Below are 18,729 nucleotides of genomic sequence, written 5' to 3'. Positions count from 1 at the left end.
GCACCGTCAACAGCAGTACCAGCAACAACTAGTAACAAGACCTCACACTCACTGTAGGCGGCTGCTGATAGCACCATCCATGGAGAAGTGCAGCTGATAAGAAACCCAACAATAACTTCACTAGCCTAATTAAAAAGAAAAACTGTTTCAATATCAGTCATCAAAACAAAATTAAATATATATATGTGCATAATATTATATCTTATTTTATTTTTTTATTTATTTGTTTCATTCAGAAAAGCAAAGAAAATGTAATCAGTTATGGGGCAACACATTTTAAAGATGCACATGTCTCAGTAAAAGAGATATGTGAACAAATGAAGACTGAAGCCGTCGTACTCGACCAGAACAGGGTGCAAACCAGAAAAGCGCATTTTGCCAAGAGGCTGATGCTGATGGAAATGCGCTGCCTACAGAGATGGAGAGCCTTCCCGAATTCCCCAAAGCAATGATAACTTCATTGTATCCACAGAACGGAGTTCCAAGCTCGAATGAATAAATAACTACTTGATATTTTCCATCACACAGGAGACGAGCGGACATCATATTTCTTGCAATGATGTAATAAATGACTTTGCCTCTAGAAAAACTAGAAAACAGGTTGAAAGAAGAATGAGGAGAACTGAGGAAAAGTAGAGTTATGTTTAATTTCTAAACCTTGTTTGATATCTTGTTTTGGGAAGCTCAGGTAGATATTATTGGCTCATCATTCAAACCCTTTTTACTGCAAACAGCACAGTGCAACACTCATTACACTAGAATTTAAAATCTGACATTTTACTTGATGCCAGAGGAGAGTCCTGAGTGTTGTTTTACATTTTAAAAAATACAAATTTAAAAATATGTACTGTTTGAATATAGATACAGTCAGCTAACAGTATATAACAAATTCAAATCAGCTGCAGCTGCAACAAAAGGCTAATACACACATTAATGAATCAGTAATTAAAGCCAGTAACATCATGTAAATGATCCTGATTTCATTTTAGGTACTTTAGGTGAAGTCTGATGCTCAAAGCTTTGCAGATTACTTACAAAGTAAGTTGATTGAGGAGGATGGTGACTTTAAAGTGTTTAAATATTTGTTTAGCCAGTTGGAAAAAAGTAGACGACATTGTTTAAACTCTTATGCAGACATCGTACACTGCGTTTATTTCACGATATTTATTTATTAATTTCAAAGGTCAATTTATAAAATACTTTTAATTATTCACCAAAAAGAATTCTTCGAGTTTAATTCTGGTTTATTTTTAATGACAATAAATGTTTGCATTATGTTTTACTTTATAGAAGATAATGAAATCTGAAAACAAATTTATGACAGTCTGAGTCATGGATAAACACACGACTGATGACATCGTCAATTCATTTTTAAATGATACAATTTACGTTTTTAAAATAAAAAATTTTAAATATCCAAAGTGTTTCATGTAAAATGGATGAATTAAAGGAGAGTCACTGAGGAGCAAAGGCACCACATAGCAGAACAATTTTCTAAATTAAAGCACTGGAGCCTTTTTTATAAACCCCCACAAAGAAAAGACATCTCCACCTTTTTAATGTAAACATGTTATGTTCAGGTAGATCATGTACATTTGGTCTAAAAATGTGGGGGGGGGGGGGGTTTCCAACACATTTACTTCTTTGAAAGGTCTTCAACGAGAAATTTCTCATTTGCCAAAAGGATTTGATAGAAGATGTCTTTGCAGGCTGAACTGGCCTTCAGGGGACCACTGTAGAGCTCCCTCATCCTGTCCTGAGAGGTAGACAGAGCTCTAATTTTGTCATATTGTTCTTGGTTGATAACTTCATTGTCTTGGAGCTCATCCAAAATGGGTGCGATGTTGCTCACTCTCTTGATCAGCTGGACTTTGTGTTTGTCCACAAAGTGCTTCCCTGGAGAAAAAAAAAGAGGAAAGAAACGACAATAAAAGTTTAGGGTTTTTTATCATGTGAAGATTTTATTCACTTTATTCTCAGCTTTCATAACAAAATGCTTTTTAAAAAAAATCACAATTATTTCATAATTAAAATTAATTAAATGTTAAAAATAGAACATAAATGATGTCTTTCACTTTTTTCATCCAGACATTGAAACATTATTGTGTTTACAGAATTTCCAAGAGTCAAGTTAATGTTGCAGTTTCCTCTTTTGTTACAGAGAATCTAATGAGCTGGTTTATCTCGCTGCTGGATGCTTCATTCACATCTTTTAGCCGACTTTCAGAGGGTACTTCACATGATCTTGGTAGTCAGCCATTGGGGGGTCCAGGTTTTTTAGACAGACAGACCCATCATGATGAGCCGCCACAGATTTTTGTCTCAGCCCAGACCTGTCCTGGGTTTTTAGTGGGCAGCAGCACTCCTGACTTTGGGAATGGTTCCATTAGTTGTTATTTTTGGATTGTGCAGAAAAGACTGTGGTGCTCATTGTCAAGGTTACATCAAGGGCAGCAAACACCAAATTAAATTTAAGTTAATGATACTGAATTCCACCTTAACACCAGCTTCATTCTTCATACTAAAGCACACTGAGGCAATCGTTGTCGTGATTCAGTGCCATATAAATAAAATTGAATTGAACTGATTGAATTGAATTGGAAATCAGCCATCACAGCTCATGGAACATCTGCTTATAAGCCTGCTGAGTTCAGTTGGCTAAATCCACAAATAGTAGCAGCGTCGGTCAGCTGATCATAACCTTCACACAGAAGCCACCTGTGCTCACAAGAGAAATTATTATGATTTATTTTTAAGTGATTTTTGTCCTCATGCTGCAGCACCACAGCCGAACTTAGGGTTTAGTGATGTGTCATTCACAAACGAGCCGACACAAAGAGCTTATTCTTTGTAGCAAATGACAAAAGCCGACTCCTCAGCCTCAACTGCTCAGCCCTGCCGAGAATCCATGCAACCAGCAGCTTTGATGGGCACACCGTGTGACCAATGGCATGCAAGGACAGATAAGCATCAGACAGTTATGTGAATAAAGGAAGGGGGCGGACAGCGAGTGTAGCGGTACGGACCAGGTACTCAGAGCACCAGAGAAAAGTGAAGAAACAAGCAAAAATGGAAAAGGAGCAGCATCTGGCTGCATTTCATTGATTTTGGAGACCAAAAAGCTGAGTGCAGAATTTTTAAAATCAGGAGCTGGCTAAAATGATACTTATTTTATTTTTAGACATTTTCCATTACAGAGGATAAAATACTTTAAACCTTTGGCCAGAATATGAACAAGCATGTTCTCCAGGCATCTCATTAGCCCTGGGTTGTTTGAGACTTGAGGCCTGGATGTTTTTAGCAGACCCAGATCTCATAAAAGAATTGTTTATTAACGGTCAGGTATATTCATGCATCTGTTATCACTGGTTATCAAGGACCAGGTCACAGGTGAAACACTCCTGCCTCTGACTAACCAAACTACCCCAATTGTAAGAACCAACTGTGTAGGCCGAATCGACAAATGTATCACTCATAATAAAACCATTAAGAACATCAGGGAGACGGCGAGAAACATTTAAAGATCAGTGATGCTGTGAACATGAATGGTATCATTCCGTAACATCAACCTTTAGATAGCACAAAGTGTTTGACATTTTATATTTATATTCATTTTAATATAAAATATCATAAATAACCTTTTAAAAGGTTTAAACTCCAAAAGATCTGAAAAGTGTTTGTACTTTATTTAAGTGATGAATGTGTGTTTGTGACTTTGCCACCCCAGCTGATCAGCAACCTCTGGACATCTATAGCTAATTTCTGTACAAAGGCTTTTTGTGTAGTTTGTATTATTAGCAGCTTCACATGAGAGTTCAGAGTTGCTGCAGCTGCCAGCTGTCGGTTTGTTATCACCACAGTGAGTCTGAGTCACTGAGCTGGACTTCTTCACTGTGAATGTGGTGTTGGTCCACTCTGGAGCATTTTCAGTACAAACAGCATCGTGTGACAGAACAAATTATTTGTTTTCTGACCAACAGTGTTTTTCACTGTGTGTAATTTATCCTAACAGACCACCTAAAAAGTAATTTCTCCAATTTTAATCAAGTTTTATTATTGATTTTCTGTTGATTATTAAGAATGCAGTCTGTTTAATAATAGCATGCTAACTAGTATTAACAGATAAATTCGTATTCCACTCACAAAATATGGGAACAAAAGAAACAAACAGACAGTAGCAGGTGAAGTCAAGATTTCAAAGTAGAACTTCATGAACCCACAGTGGGTACACCCATCTAGGACAGCTGTATCCTTGTGCTTCTCTTTCTGCTAAGCTAATCTAAATGGTGCTGTTTTAACATTAGACTGCAGGAACACCACAAAGCACACGTCATCAAAATCTCAAAGACTTATTTTCATTTCTGTGCCTCACAGTGCACACATTTTTTTTTCATTACTCTTGACCTCAGGCTAAGTTATAGTTTGAGTCAGGATCAGTTACAGGGAGAGGACTTCATGCTGCACCTACCGTCTGCCATTGTACATCCACCAGATGCTCCAGCTGAGCCACTCGAGGCTGGAACAAGCAGAGGGGAAAAACTATACTGATTAATACTGATGATGATGTTTTACACTGATAGAATATAAACAACTTCCTTCTGTCCACAGGATGAAGGGCTACTCAGTTTTAAAACTGTGCACCTTATTTGTTTCCAGGTGGTTGAAAACAATGAATGATGGGCTGATGTACCAGAAAACATTAAAACCAACTAAATCATGGCTCTTCTTTATGTTATTAATATTTGGCTCCACTGGACATACATAGATAAGCTCATTTCAGGATTAGCTTATCTTATCTTTTCTTTATTTTATTCGATCTATTGCTAATAAAACATTGCTAATAAAAATAGCATGCTGCCCTAGTAACCAATGTGCTGATTACAACTGTGAGAATAGCTGAGAAAATGTTGCCCCTTCAGACAGAAACCATGATATTTATTCAGAGGCCTCCTTCGATTAATAAATCGTTTCAGCTTTCATTAGTTTCCAGCTTTTAAAATTAAAAACTGAGCTGCAAATCTGCAAAAAAACAACAACTTTGCATGTTATCCATTTTCTTACATACTGAGAATGTTATTCTCTGCATTTGTTTGTTTGTTTGTTTTTTAACGGATTTTTTCTGTTGTTTTTATATTTTGGGACAATAAAGACAAGTTTCCACTCTCGAAGTTGTATAGTCAAAGCACAAGGCACAATAATTTAGACTAAAATTTAAGCTTATGTCATTTTGATAAACAATACGGAACTCACCGTCACTGGAACCACGTTTTGAGGACTGTCCACCTGTAGCGTTCTCTGCGGAAATGAGGAAGACACAGTGTTAGTTTGATGTGTGATGAAAGTGTGATGGTGCTAAGAACAGTAATATTAAAATACCATACATGGGTGTAATGTTACAGGCATTAAAGAACTATTGGAGGTTAAACTCAGTGAGCCTCACAGCCTGCACGTATAATGGCTTCAGCTCCACATTTATACAGAAGAATGAAGCAGCAGCAGCTCCATCAGCGCGATCAGGACATTTTATATGATTATTATTACACAAGAAGTCAAGACTTGTAATGTGAAACTGGAGTTGTGGAGCTGAACTTCTTAGCCGCTGAGACATACGCTTTTTAATTTTATATTTTTATTATTTAGCTTTCTCTCTCTCATAAACCTGCACCTTATTCCACAACGTCTTTCTTCATCCGAGGTCTTTAATCCTGTCAAACCGCATGACATCTGCAGTCAGAGGCGGTGAAAATGATCAATCTGCGGAAGCAACATCTGGAACACTGTGGAATCACACTGGGGACAAATCTAACCCGTTAAGCTGAAACACCGTCGTGGAAATATGTTGTAGGCAACTCGCACAAGGTCGCCTAACTGCGTTTTAACACTGCGATTGGGGAGTAAAATGTTCTCGGACAGTGTATGGACTGTTAGCTGTTATAAACGGGGACTGGGGGGTAAAATCGAGAGGCTCTGAAGAACGAAAGTGAAACTGAAAAAAGAGCAAAGACGAGCGGGAAGTTTTTTGTTTATTTCGTTTTGGGGGGTTTTTAAAAACATTTTTGCTTAAGTTTTAAACTTTATTTGTTGTATAGATGTGCGGATACGTCAGCGGTCCTTCCAGTAGTTGCTCATTATTAGGCGATCAGCCGTTAGGTTTCGCTCTGTACGATACAATAATCTAACACTCAGTCTTCAAATCCTATCACCGAGCTACCGCAGCGGTTTGTGCCGGGTTTAAGATATGAAACTAATCAGAGATTCTTACCTCTGCGCTGCTGTCGATCTGTTTCAGGATCTCCAGAACCACCGAAGCGCCTCCTCCGCGGTAAAAGTCTGTGACCTGCAGCCGGCTTTTCCCTTCTACTTCCTCTTTTTTACATTACGCGCGCACTTTTCACGTTTTCTCTGCAGATGGCGGCGTGATTTCAGACCATATGTTGTGCCAAAGAGTGATTCATTCAGTGTTTCATTTTTTAGGTAGGGGAGACCGGGAATTGTAACATTTTTGACATTTCTGTCTGTAAATTGGAGCTCTTTTAAGGTAGTGGATTCAAAATTTAATGCAAAGTATTTACATGTCTCTGCTATTAAATAGTGCAGCTATTTTCTCTGCAGCACAATTACCCATTGCATGGTATGGTCTCAAACACAAAGAGTGAAATGTTACAATTAACCCCATAGTCTGGGTTAGTTGTAACATATCCTGGGGTGAAATGTAACACAATGAAATAAGGGTACTGACAAAACATTAACATGAATGCACTTAGAGCCATTTATGTAGCTGTGTGTGTGACAGAATGCAGAAATCTAGCTTTTGAACATATTCCAACCCCCCAAAAAAGACAAATGATGGAATTTTCTGCAACTGAATATTTCATTAATTTTGGTTGGTCTTCCTTGAGTTTGGCCTCATTGGCTCAGTGTGCACTGTAACCTACAACTCTTGCACCAATTTTGAACATAACAATGAAGCTGAAAAAATGTAGTTGTGCACCAGCATCGCAATTCCATTACTTTTTATCATGGCTTACCTTGGTGTGGTTTGCAAAGTGCTTCAGAAAGATGAGGAAATCTGTTTCTTGCACCCATCCTGATTTATTTCCACTACCAATACTTCCTACTGGTCCATCTCTGACACAGTGGTCTGCATAATGTATGTGTGGGAACACAAACAGTGGTTGTGTTGCCAATGGCATTAACCGCATATACAAAGGTGACCAGTGAACCTCTCTCTGCTGATGTCGTTGCCCCAACTTGTTTAATATAAGTTAAAGTAATAATGTGGTAAGTTGTAACATCTGCATTATTGTTACAACTAACCCAGACTGTTGCTGTTACAACTGACCCAGACTCCTATAGCCATGAACTAGCTAAGATTACAGCCAACGGCTAAAACATTAGCACTAAAGACCTACACAGAATATATCCCATAGACATACAAATAACATAATTTAAGTTTGATGAGTTTAACTGCAAAGCAGATAATGCTATTAGAAATTGAAATAAAGTAGAAAAACTTACTTTTTGGCGTACAAATTACCTTTTTTCGTGTTAAATTGTCTGTGTTTGACAAAATGTGCTGATTTTTCACATGTGATAGCAGAACTGAATTGGGCATGCACAGGATGAGTCACATCATTTGAAACTTAGCCCTGATTGGAGAAATTGGAAGTGTTACAACTGACCCACGTTACAACTATCCCCGGTATCCCCTACTTTGGGTGAAGTTCGATGCTCAAATCTTCGCAGATTAAGGAGTTGAAAGTGTTTACATATTTGTTTAGCCACAAAGTCATGTAACCTCCTAAGACCCGAACGCTTGATCGGGACATGATGAATGTGAAAACAAAGAATTATCTTTTTACCTAATTTTGCTCTACAATGGCCCGATAATCACATAAGAGGACATTCGTTTTAAATTTCGATAGAACGGTGGCAGTATAATGTCCCTGCAAGTGGATATCAGGCCCTTGTAGAGCAAAATTTAGTGGTGTGGTCTACCCAAAACGTGTGGACGCCAGGTCCTAGGAGGTAAAAGCATCATTTAAAATCTTGTGCAGAAATTGTTCCCAGTGTTTTACCACTATATTTCTGAATGAATATTCTGATTTTCTGCCTTTCTGCCTCCCCCGTCCCTCCATAATGTACACTGCATTATTATTTTAATAAATCATTTGATAAAAATGAAGATTTTATGTCAAAGGTCAAATTATAAAACGTTTTAGGTAATGATCAAAATTGATTGTTAGGACAAGAAAAAAGTGAGAGTTTAATTTTGGTTTATTTTTTTAAGGATAGAAAATCTCTATCATTATGTTTCAAGTTACAATAAGATGATGACATTTAAAAACGAAGAAAAAGAAAAAAGAAAGAAAAAAGAAAAGACATCTCTACCTTTCTAATGTAAACGTGTTATGTTCTGGTAGATCATGTGTATTTGGTCTAAAAACTGTTTTTTCAACACATTTAATCCTGTTCACGGAGCTCATTAACGAGAAATTTCTCATTTGCCAAAAGGATTTTATAGAAGATGTCTTTGCAGGCTGCACTGGCTTGCAGGGGACCACTGTAGAGCTCCCTCATCTTGTCCTGAGCGGTAGACAGAGCTCTAATTCTGGCATATTGTTCTTGGTTGATAACTTCATTGTCTTGGAGCTCATCCAAAATGGGTGCGATGTTGCTCACTCTCTGGATCAGCTGGACTTTGTGTTTGTCCACAAAGTGCTTCCCTGGAGAAAAAAAGGGAAAGAAATACAATAAAAATTTAGGGTTGTTTTTCATCTGAAGTTTGTATTCACTTTAATTAAAATTCATTACATGTTAAACACATTATTTCCTTTTGATCGACTATTTAAATAGAACATAAATGATATCTTTCCTTTTTTCATGCAGACATTGAAAGATTATTGTGTCAAGTTAATGTTGCAGTCTTCTCTTTTATTATAAAGAAATGAGGAGCTGCATGAGAATCTGCTTGGCAGTTTCAAGGCCACAGGCACAAAGGTCAGAAGTAACGAAGTACAAATACAAATGTATTTTGACTTTTAATCCCTACATTTATTAACAAATATCTGTAATTTCTACTTCTTGCATTTTCTAAACCGGCTCGTTACTTTTGCTTTAACGCATTTTGGTCGAGTTATTATTTCGTCACTGCGAGCCTCCAAACATCCAAACGATTTAAACCTGAAGAGAAACACATGAAAGGCGGTCCTGTTCGATTATTATTCACCAGAGGATGGTAATCTCATGGTAATCTAGGGCGCACTAGCCTTAGATTTGATGGTAGGCTGAAGGTTTCAAACTTTGATCCTCGTGCTTCTCTTTCAGCTAATATAATCTAATTAATGCTATTTAAACATATGTTAGGGTGTAGGAACACAACAAGGCACATGTCACCAAAATATCAAACACTTAATTTCTGTGAATCCAGCGGACATGTTTTTGTTTTTTACGCTTGACCGTATCTTAAGTTATAGTTTAAATCAGGATCAGTTACAGGCGAGGTCTTCACCTACCGCCTGCTGCTTTACTTCCACCAGCTCCTCCAGCTGACTCACTTGAGGCTGAAACATGCAGAGAGAAAAAAAGTATGTTGATTATTATAATAACAATCTTTAATAGTATAATTATGTGATCATGTTTTGGACTGATAGAATAAATAACTCCCTTCTATTCACAGGATAAAAGGCTACTCGCAGTTTTAAAATGCTTTAAAAATGTCGTAAAATAAAGTTCCCCTCATTTGTTTCTAATTGGTTGAAAAATTTAAATGATGCGTTTATGTACCAGAAATCATTAAAAAAAACGAAGTTCTCTTCTTTAGGTTAGTACTATCTGGCTCCAGTGGAGATACATGTGTGTAAACTGCCTTCAGACCCAAACTGTGTAAAATTGTTTCATAGCAAACAGGTTGAATTTTGTGCACTTTCAAGATAAAAAGAGTAAAAATGATTATGCAGGCACAGCGCAACGACGTGGACCAGTGATGTGTTTATGAAACACTGTAGGATCAGGTCATGGTTGAGTTTCTTCATTTCTTGGATCGAGTGTAAGAACCTTTAACGCTTTTGTTTTTGTTGTTGCACATTTAAACACACTGAGTTAAATAAAAACGTATGCAAGAGGAAAACAACTGGTTAAATTTACAGATACTCAAGGAAATAACAACGGGAACAAAATGTGGGGAGACGAGAAATCATTGAGAATTAATGGTGTGTAGAGGCGGGAGGAGCGATCCAGTAAGTCGCCCCCCTTTTACGCACAATTTGATCTGCCACCAATAATCAGAATGGGAGGGGCAGAGAAAGCGTCCACGCTCCCCGTTTCCCGTGAAAACAGGACAAAATGTCGCCGCTTGGAAGAGAAGAGAAGACATATGGACACATTTCGCATTTGAAAAGTAAGAGCACAGAAAACCTTTATAGAGTTTAATCAACCGAATTAGCTTTAGAATTAGTCCACGATAATCTTCCGATATTTAGTCAACTAAAGCTAAAAGAATTTAGACAAAATTATGATTAAAACTAAATCAAACGTTACTGTCAAAAGTAGCACTGGTCTGTAGTGTGAAATGTCGGTAAAGAAGAAAGGAAAATAGCAAATCAGTCTCGTCCCATCGTCAGAAAGGTAAAGCAGCGCAGAAACTCACTGTCAGTGGGAGCAGGTTTTGAGGATTTTCCACCTGTAGCTTCCTCTGCAAAAATGAAGACAGTGTTAGAGTCTGATCCCTGTGATGGTGTTTCAGTGGATCACACAGAGACGAACAGTAATATTAAAATATCATACATGAGTGTAATGTTACAGGCTTTGAAGAACAAGTGAGTCTCACAGCCTTCACGTATTATAGCTTCAGTTCCACATCTATACAGAGGAATGACGTAGCCCTCAGCTAAATCAGAGCTATCATTTTATAAGATTATTATTACTCAAGAAGTCGAATCCAGACTTATCGTGGGACTGGAGCTATGGAGCTGAACGTCTGATGAGCCTGCGCCTTTTTTAGGTACTTTACCACTTATCTCTCTGTCTCCCTCTTTTTTAATCTCTTCCTTAGACTACACGGGTTTTTCAGCGCACTGTGACAGCTGTTGTGCCAAAGTAGGTATCCCCCACAAAATGTGTTCCCCCTTGTCGCCAGCATAGGCCGGGCACGGAGTGTGGATCCAGTTTACTCCGCCTCCATTACAGACAGACGTGGAAGTAGTGATGTTTTAGTTTTGTGAAAAAGTGAAAAAGAGTCTCGTTACATTACCATTCAGTTTGAGACTTACAATAGAAAATTATATATTTATTGCTCTCACGTGGTATCGGACCAGATTATTTTAACAAACGAAGGACATTTTGCCTGATAATTCTTTTTATCCTCCTGTAACTTTAGTGTATAAAATATCCAAAATGTCAAGAGTAGTTAGTCGTGATAAGAAGTGTTTGTGAACTAAAAATCAAGAATGTGGGATACTGGTTGTCCGTGGATTGGACAGCCCAGCGTGTGGTCCCGATGCAGGGGAGACGAATTCTGTCGGGGATACCTACTTTGACACCGCCAATCGCTCATTCTCTTTCCCTCCTTTTCATGTCAAACCCCCTGGTAAAGCTCATCTGTGCGCACGCGCGTGGCGCCAGTGCCTGATCTACGTCATAGCTAGAGAGGTCTGTCATTTCCAGGGTCTGGCAGCCGATAAATGCGGAACTTATGCCAGAATTATCTCCCCATTCTGGTAGCGTTAATGACACCAACACAGTCACACGATGAAAATATGTTGCAGTCCTTCTGTAAGGGTGTAGCTATTCGGCACAAAGTTTCCTTGTACATATTTGTAAATGTTGCACGCGAACGGCGCATACAGTAGCTGCTGTAATTACGCTCGGTCGCGACCTAAACTTCACTTTTAGTCTTCAGTAAAACGTGCTCGGACACGTATGGAAGAGTGACTCTGTTCGCTGTTATTAAATAAACGCTGAAAAACAACCGAGATAAGAAAAATGAAAGTGGAACTGGCTGTTTTCTTTTAATTCAGTTTCAAAGTTCATTTACTGTATAAATGTGCGGATCCCTCATCATCCCCGTCAATTTACTCATTATTACTCGATCGGCCGTTAAGTCTTCGCTCTGCAGCATGCAGCATCCCAACACTCAGCCATCATTAAACCCTGACCTCCGTCTGTGCAGGTTTTAGGCTTTATCGATGCAGAATCACAGTCGTTGATCTTACCAAGTTCTTTGGCCTCGTCGCTGCAGCCGATCTGTTTCAGGATCTCGAGAACCACGGTCAGAGCCCCCTCCTCAGTAAAAGTAGACACCAGCGCGTCTGTGACCTGCAGACGGCTTTTGTCCTCCACCTTGTTGCGTTTTACGCGCGGCTGTTGTCTGCGGTCCAGAAGCTGGTGGCAGAACTTCTCAAAGTCTTCCTTTTTCAAGTCCTCCAGAGCCTCTGCCACAGCGGATTTGATAGTTTTGGCCATTCTTCACCGAGATCCAAAACTGCACCTCTGATTGTAACTGCTGTTGCTTTCCGGTGTGGTATCAGAGTAGTTATGTAAAGCTGTTTTGAGCAATTCGAAACTGCGGTAAGAGAGAAAAAAACGGTGCATTCAAATGCCTTCGGAAACAGAAGTAGAAGTACTCTTTATAATAGCTCAGTCTGTTTCACAGCTTTTACAGATTATTTCAGAGTGCAGTGATTTCACAGGCCTAACAGTTCTGTGATATATCACAGGGCAGATATTTCATTTATTTGTATTTATTTTGTTATTGTCAAGTTGCTTCGGAGCAAGCACAGCATCTCTGATTCTCTCTCACACACACTAGCAGTGTAAGTGCAAAACTAATATAATTATGATTAATAATATCAGTAGCATCAGTGGCGGTCCTAGCCTGTTTGGCGCCCTGGGCGAACACAGCAGCCGGCCCCCTCCCCTTTCGACGGGTTGTGTGTGAGACTTTAAATCATCAAACTGTAAATTTTAAATTGTTATTGATCCCTTTACCCCGAGTCCTAAAGTGTATATTCATTTTCTTACTCTTCTTATATTTATTGTTTGTTTACTTGCACTGCTGTAACTGGAGCCTCGTCGTCTCGTCTCTCTATATACTGGACTGTATGTAGCGGAGATGACAATAAAGTTTACTTTGACTTCAGCAGCAAGCAGGCGCACCGAGGGCTCTTGCGCTCACTTTTCGCGTATAGAATTTCGAAAAAACATATCAAATCATAATGTCTGGTGTTTTCGTGTTTGTTGGTTTGTTTTTATTTTGTTTTATTTTGCGAGTTGGTTATTAAATGCTGCTCCAGCCAGCCAGAGAATCCCCCGCCGCCCCGCCCTCTCCTCCCTGTGCCGCAAGCAGCAGGCGCACCTCGCAAACGGAGGGCGCCCTTACTCCCAGCAAATGGGCGATAGAAAACCGATCGGTGCCTTTGCCATTCCCAATATGCGCTGGCTGACGTCGGGGGAGCATGAGTACGAGCAATTTTTTTTTTTGCCGATGCCCGTGATGCCGCCCCCACCACGATGCCGCCCGGGCAACCGCCCGTGTTGCCCGTATCTAAAACCGCTACTGAGTAGCATCATTTCACTCTTTACATGGGCAACAACCACAGTCACGAGCCTGGGAACGGACACTTTTATCTAAACTTAAGCTACAAACTCACACAGTCTTCTTTAACTGCACCACCACAAGCCCAAAACAGATTCAGCCTTTCTAAAGTAACATAAGGAAACCTGTGATGTCTGTCAGCATGGAACAAACGGGAGAAGCCCACTAACCGTAGATCCTCACGGGGTCACTGGATGGGTCACAGTGTAACAAGCACAGTTACAGTTATGCAATTCCTCGTTCATCACTCATTTCCAGCCGACCACCTTATAGATCACATCCATCTATTACAGTATAATAGCATATTTTCAACATATGAGAGCTAACATTTCATTCCTTTGGAGAAACACAAACAACTTTCATCTTTTGGGGCTTCGATTCACAAGTCAGTGATACCACTGCTTGAGTGGTAACTCACTTGAGATAAACTCACCATGCTGTTTGCTTTGCTTGCTAAACATAATTTAAACTGCTGCACCGACAAACTACTCAGTAACTGACAGGGAGCAAGGTCAGGATGTATAAGTAATGTATTTCCCAGCATATAAAACCTTTCAGAAAATCACTGGAGTCTTTAATGAATGCAAATATTTTCAAAGCTAAAGTTTATATCCATAAGGAAAATGTAAACTGCACAAGAACAAAGCAGAACCACATCATGAAACAATAATGCCAGAGCAGATCATTTTTACTTTTAGTGTTCCAGAGAGCAGGGTGCAGTGAAACGTGTTTCTGCTTGCAGAAAAAAGCAGAATGCATGTAATGCATGGATGTGCTTTATTTTAATGGATGGATGTAAAAATAGTACAGTCTCAGTCACAGTTAAAATAAAAGTGCCACAGGCCCCCAGTCAGGGCGTTATACAATGAGTTAGTGCAGGAATTTATATTTGCAACAGTGATAAAAAACTAAGAAAAATAAAAACAAAGTTAGTTAAAAACAGTAAAAGCAACCCTGACATTGTGTAAGAGAGAAGTGCAAATGGCATTAATAAGTGATATGTACACTTTTAAAGGTAAGAAAAACGGTTGGATGAAGGTATAATAGAAAATATGTTTGGGATCTTGTGCCTCACAGGTGTGTTCACCTGTGACAGACTGAAGCCTTATTGTACAGATATAACTAAAGATCAGTAGGACTGATTCCCCGAGGTGTTCTTTATGGCAGTGAGGCTGAAAGGTCTGAGGGAGAAGTGTGGAGTGGGAGTGATGGGTCATCCATGATGGAGAGCAGCTTATCTGTTTGTTCAGTGACCTTTGACCCTCACCGACTAAATCGCCTCCAAATTCTGACCAGTGATGCTTCCAGCTTTGCAGATTAGTTTATTAATTTACACAATATAGTTAAATTATATAAACAGATGTGGAAAAGTAACAATAAGAGTGTCCAGGTGGAAAAATAGACAAAGAGGCAAAACTGGCAACTAAAAAATGACAAATAAACTCAAATCAACGGCCAAATCGCAAAAATCCGACACTAGAAACACCTCTGCAGGTAAAACCACAGCGGGCCTGTTCAGGCCATAAAATCCCTTCACATTGCTTTTATATTTCTATGACAGTTGCTTTTGAGTTTCCATACAAAGTAGCAGAGGATGAACATCATTTTAAAGGTGAAGTGAGGCATTGTAGTAGGACGATGCTTCTGTTTTTTTTTCTTTTTGTATATTATGACATAAACCTTGGTTATTTAACTTAAACTGTAAGTTTAACTGTTAGTATTACAGAACATGTTCTTCATTAAAAACACAAAGTTTCATCAAACAATAATAATATCCTAAATGTAAAAAAGCATAACAGCATATTAACACTGATGTGCTAACGTTTGAGCCTCCTCTGAGCTCCATGTTTCAGTTAGTGTGAACAGCTAGGAGAGTAAAAGACGATGTGGTTTTCAAAAGGCATAAACTTGACACATTTCTTGACTGTTCTGAGCAAGAATACTTTATTTCCATCTTTTCAGTTTTAAAATAATAAAAAGGGCCCAAAGTAGATGTTTAGGGACCCCACAGTTCTTACAAGCACAACTTTAGTATCACAGCAATGTAAAGCCTTTTTTATAGCAGTTGAGTCTCTTTTAGTTCTTGTTTTGTGGATTTCTTCCTTCTGCGTTCTTCTGTTTCTGATTCTCGGTCCATCTTGCGTGTGGCTTTGTTTGGAACAGATTTTCTACAATGTTTGGCTCAGGGAAGTGAGAGACAAGGTTAAACCTTCAACTTAAAACCTCTGAGGTAGTCCACTGTGGATTTTGAAGCGTATACTGGCTCAAAGCAGGGTTTGGGAAAGCTTCCAAGTCTGCATGCGTGATAAGAGTGTAGAATGTTATGATAGGTTACCTCTGAACTGATGGATGATCCAGTTTGGCCACAATAAAAACTGAAAACATTGAGCTATGACTAAAAGGAGAACCGGTTGAACCGCAATGAAATCTTTTTAGTTTCTCTGAAATGATTTTATTTATTTTATGAAATTCTTTAGGATTAAAACTTTAATGACACAACAGTTATAAAGTCAATTGTTTTGAAATAAATCTGTAGTTGGAGCTTGTGTGTGAATACTAGAGCCTTTCACACAGAGTTTTCCAGCTGCTGTGAAGTCTTTCACCTGCAAAACATAAAAGAAATCATAGATAGCATATAGTTGTTTATGTGAACAAGTTAACAGAAAGATCAACTCACTGTCCAGGTGAGATGTCTAATTTCCTCCACCGGCTTCTGTGACTGAAAAACACAAATGAATCAAAATGTTAGCCTCCACGTTAGCCTCCATGTTAGCCTCCACGTTAGCCTCCATGTTAGCCTCCATGTTAGCGGTGTAACAGGAGAGCAGTTTTAGTTTCAGAATGAAAATAAACTCTGACAATTGGACTTTTAAAATATCAGTGTTGCATATGTTTTATCATTTCGCTGTTACAGCTGCCCTGTTGGCTGCCCCTTCAAAAAGACAAAAACAAATCTGGAACATTGGACTATCAAGCTGCAGAGCCAGACTCTCCATTGTTATGTAATTTCCATGGAACTAAATCTGACTGTTGAGCAGCAAGTTAGCACATGTCCAGAGTCACATCCTGACATTGGAGTGTCGCACAGACTTTAGAAAAAGGTTGAAGAATTCAGAGATTCTGTCATTTCTCTGTGTTTTCTCTGTTTTTACTGCATTAAGCTGGTTTCAAGTGTGATGCTACAAAAAGAAACTTTAGCACTTTGTTACTGTAGGGCTGCTTTTTAACGCAGACCAGACCCGCTGGGTGATTTAGAAAATAAAAAAAATTCAAAATGTTATTGCACCATAAATCTAATAACTGGCCCACTCTTCTTTGTAGAATTGCTTTAATTCGGCCATATTTGAAGGTTTTCCAGCATGAACCGCATGTTTAAAGTATCTCAGTCTGATTGAACTTGAACTGTTTAAGTTCATGCCAGATACAACTGGTTTTTCACACAAGTCTTGGGGATCATTCAGATGTTTTTTGGTAAACGTGAGACGAGCCTTCATTTTTTTGTTTTTTTGGTTGCCAGTGGTTTTGCCCTTGGACTCTCCTATTGAGGCCATTTTTGCTCATTCTCTCTTTTTTTTGTTGAACCATGACCTCTGACCTTAACTGAGCCAGGTGAGGCCTGCAGTTCTTTAGAAAATGTGCTGGGGTTTTTTGTGACCTCCTGGATGAGTCATTGATGCACTCTTGGAGTAATGTTGGTAGGCTGGTCACTCCTGGGAAGGTTCAGCACTGTCCTAAGTTTTCTCCATGTGTGGATAATTTCTCACTGTGGTTCACTGGAGTCCCAAAAGCCTTAGAAATGGCTTTGTGAGTCTTTCAGACTGATAGATGTCAGTGCCTTTGTTTCTCAGCTGTTTCTTTAAATCTTTTAGCTTCCTTCACTTTGTCAGACAGCTTCTATTAAATGATTTCTTGATTGGTCTGGCAGTAATCAGGCCTGGGTGTGGCTAGTTCAATTAAATTCACAATTAACTTGTGATTTAATATGATATGAGGGACAATTCGTTTTCGCTTCAGGTAGGTTTTTCCTCATAAATCAAATCATTATTTAAAACTGCATTTAGTATTTAGCCTGGTTATCTTTTTATAATACTAACATTTTTTTAATGATTTGACACATTAAAAATAGAAATCAAGAAGGGGGTAGTTCTTTTCCACGGCACTGTATTAACTCTTGTTTTTGTTTTCTCATAATCAAATATTGAAGTCAGAGACCTCTGCTTGGTTTCACCCCTTTTGTGTCACCTGTGTGATTCCGGTAAGCCCCAAATGACAGCAGCGATCAGTTTAGGAAGTTTAAAAGTGAAAGTAAATAAATGAGACCCTTTATTGTTGGTTAAAAATGTCTGCAGTATTGTTTCTGGTTCTGTTGTACCCATCGATCTCTGTTGTTAGTTTTTACCCTGTGATTAACTGTGATGACGCTTCGGTGTAAATCCAGATGTAGAAATGACCACTAACTGAAACTTGGACATTGATCTCACCGAGTGCTTCCGCCTCGTCGCTACATCCAATCGCTTTCAGCAGGTCCACAGTCACCCGAAGAGCCCCCTCCTCGGTAAAATGGGACACCAGCACGTCTGCGATCTGCAGGCGGTTTTTACCCTCCACCTTGTTGCGCTTGACGCGCGGCGCTTCCCTGCGGTCCAGAAGCTGGTGGCAGAACTTCTCAAAGTCGTCCTTTGATAAATCCTCCAGCGCGCTCACCAAAGCAAGCTTTATAGTTTTGTGTGACATTTCAGGGCCCAGAAAGTTCTTGTAGCTCTGTCTGAACTGCAAAATACGCTTTTGTCCAACTTTAAGGAAGATGACTTTAGAAGGCGCACCCGGAAAAAGACGCATTTACTGCGACTGGGAAATATGGGTGCTCTAAGAGCTATGAGCGGAACACACACAGCAGCAAACATCTGGAACACACTCTGCCTTACGATAGCAGTGGGATCATGTTTCAAGTACAGTAAGACTTGCTGTAAGAATCCACCAACAACGCCTGTGTGAGTAAAATCTGTCGACTCATATTGTGCATTGGTTATGCAGTTTTCATGGTCTGTTTGCTTTTATAAATCCTAACAACCACATGGTATAGCGCCGCTGGGGGGTTTCGTCCTATTATTGTAGCATGTCTGTGGAGGTTCTCA

General features: G+C 39.2%; 1 protein-coding gene and 2 long non-coding RNA genes across 4 annotated transcripts; all 3 read right to left on the bottom strand.

Annotated features, from left to right (window-relative positions):
* Nucleotides 1–1,226: 1,226 nt before the first annotated feature.
* On the bottom strand, nt 1,227–12,578 carry pycard (PYD and CARD domain containing). 2 transcript variants are annotated; one of them, XM_005456061.3, is made up of 4 exons: nt 12,213–12,578; nt 10,649–10,693; nt 9,516–9,563; nt 1,227–1,896 (listed from the first exon to the last, which is right to left on the bottom strand). In XM_005456061.3, the coding sequence occupies exons 1-4, from the start codon at nt 12,460–12,462 to the stop codon at nt 1,637–1,639; spliced, it is 603 nt and encodes a 200-aa protein (XP_005456118.1). In that variant the 5' UTR covers nt 12,463–12,578; the 3' UTR covers nt 1,227–1,636. The 2 variants fall into 2 exon arrangements, with proteins under 2 accessions (XP_005456118.1, XP_003451301.1); XM_003451253.4 differs by lacking the exon at nt 1,227–1,896 and adding an exon at nt 8,260–8,726 and having other exon boundaries at nt 12,213–12,572.
* LOC109204203 (uncharacterized) lies at nt 4,474–6,403 on the bottom strand. Its single transcript, XR_002063776.2, has 3 exons — nt 6,263–6,403; nt 5,251–5,295; nt 4,474–4,516 (listed from the first exon to the last, which is right to left on the bottom strand). It is a non-coding gene; the product is annotated as an uncharacterized LOC109204203 (long non-coding RNA).
* A 2,936-nt stretch (nt 12,579–15,514) lies between the features above and the next one.
* Nucleotides 15,515–18,456, bottom strand: LOC100701935 (uncharacterized). Its single transcript, XR_001224958.3, has 3 exons — nt 18,076–18,456; nt 16,272–16,313; nt 15,515–16,197 (listed from the first exon to the last, which is right to left on the bottom strand). It is a non-coding gene; the product is annotated as an uncharacterized LOC100701935 (long non-coding RNA).
* Nucleotides 18,457–18,729: the final 273 nt, after the last annotated feature.

Source organism: Oreochromis niloticus, linkage group LG11, assembly GCF_001858045.2.
Source record: "Oreochromis niloticus isolate F11D_XX linkage group LG11, O_niloticus_UMD_NMBU, whole genome shotgun sequence".
NCBI lineage: Eukaryota > Metazoa > Chordata > Actinopteri > Cichliformes > Cichlidae > Oreochromis > Oreochromis niloticus.
The sequence above is the reverse complement of the archived record's forward strand: the minus strand, read 5'-3'. Positions and strand labels throughout refer to the sequence as shown.

Bases quoted from the DNA above. Each gene is read 5' to 3' on its own strand.
- pycard (XM_003451253.4), bottom strand. From the start codon at position 12,462: ATGGCCAAAACTATCAAATCCGCTGTGGCAGAGGCTCTGGAGGACTTG. The intron at 10,694-12,212 runs GTAAGATCAACG...TCATTTTTGCAG, and splicing joins CGACGAGGCCAAAGAACTTG to AGGAAGCTACAGGTGGAAAA. The intron at 8,727-9,515 runs GTAGGTGAAGAC...TTTTTTCTCCAG, and splicing joins TGGAAGTAAAGCAGCAGGCG to GGAAGCACTTTGTGGACAAA.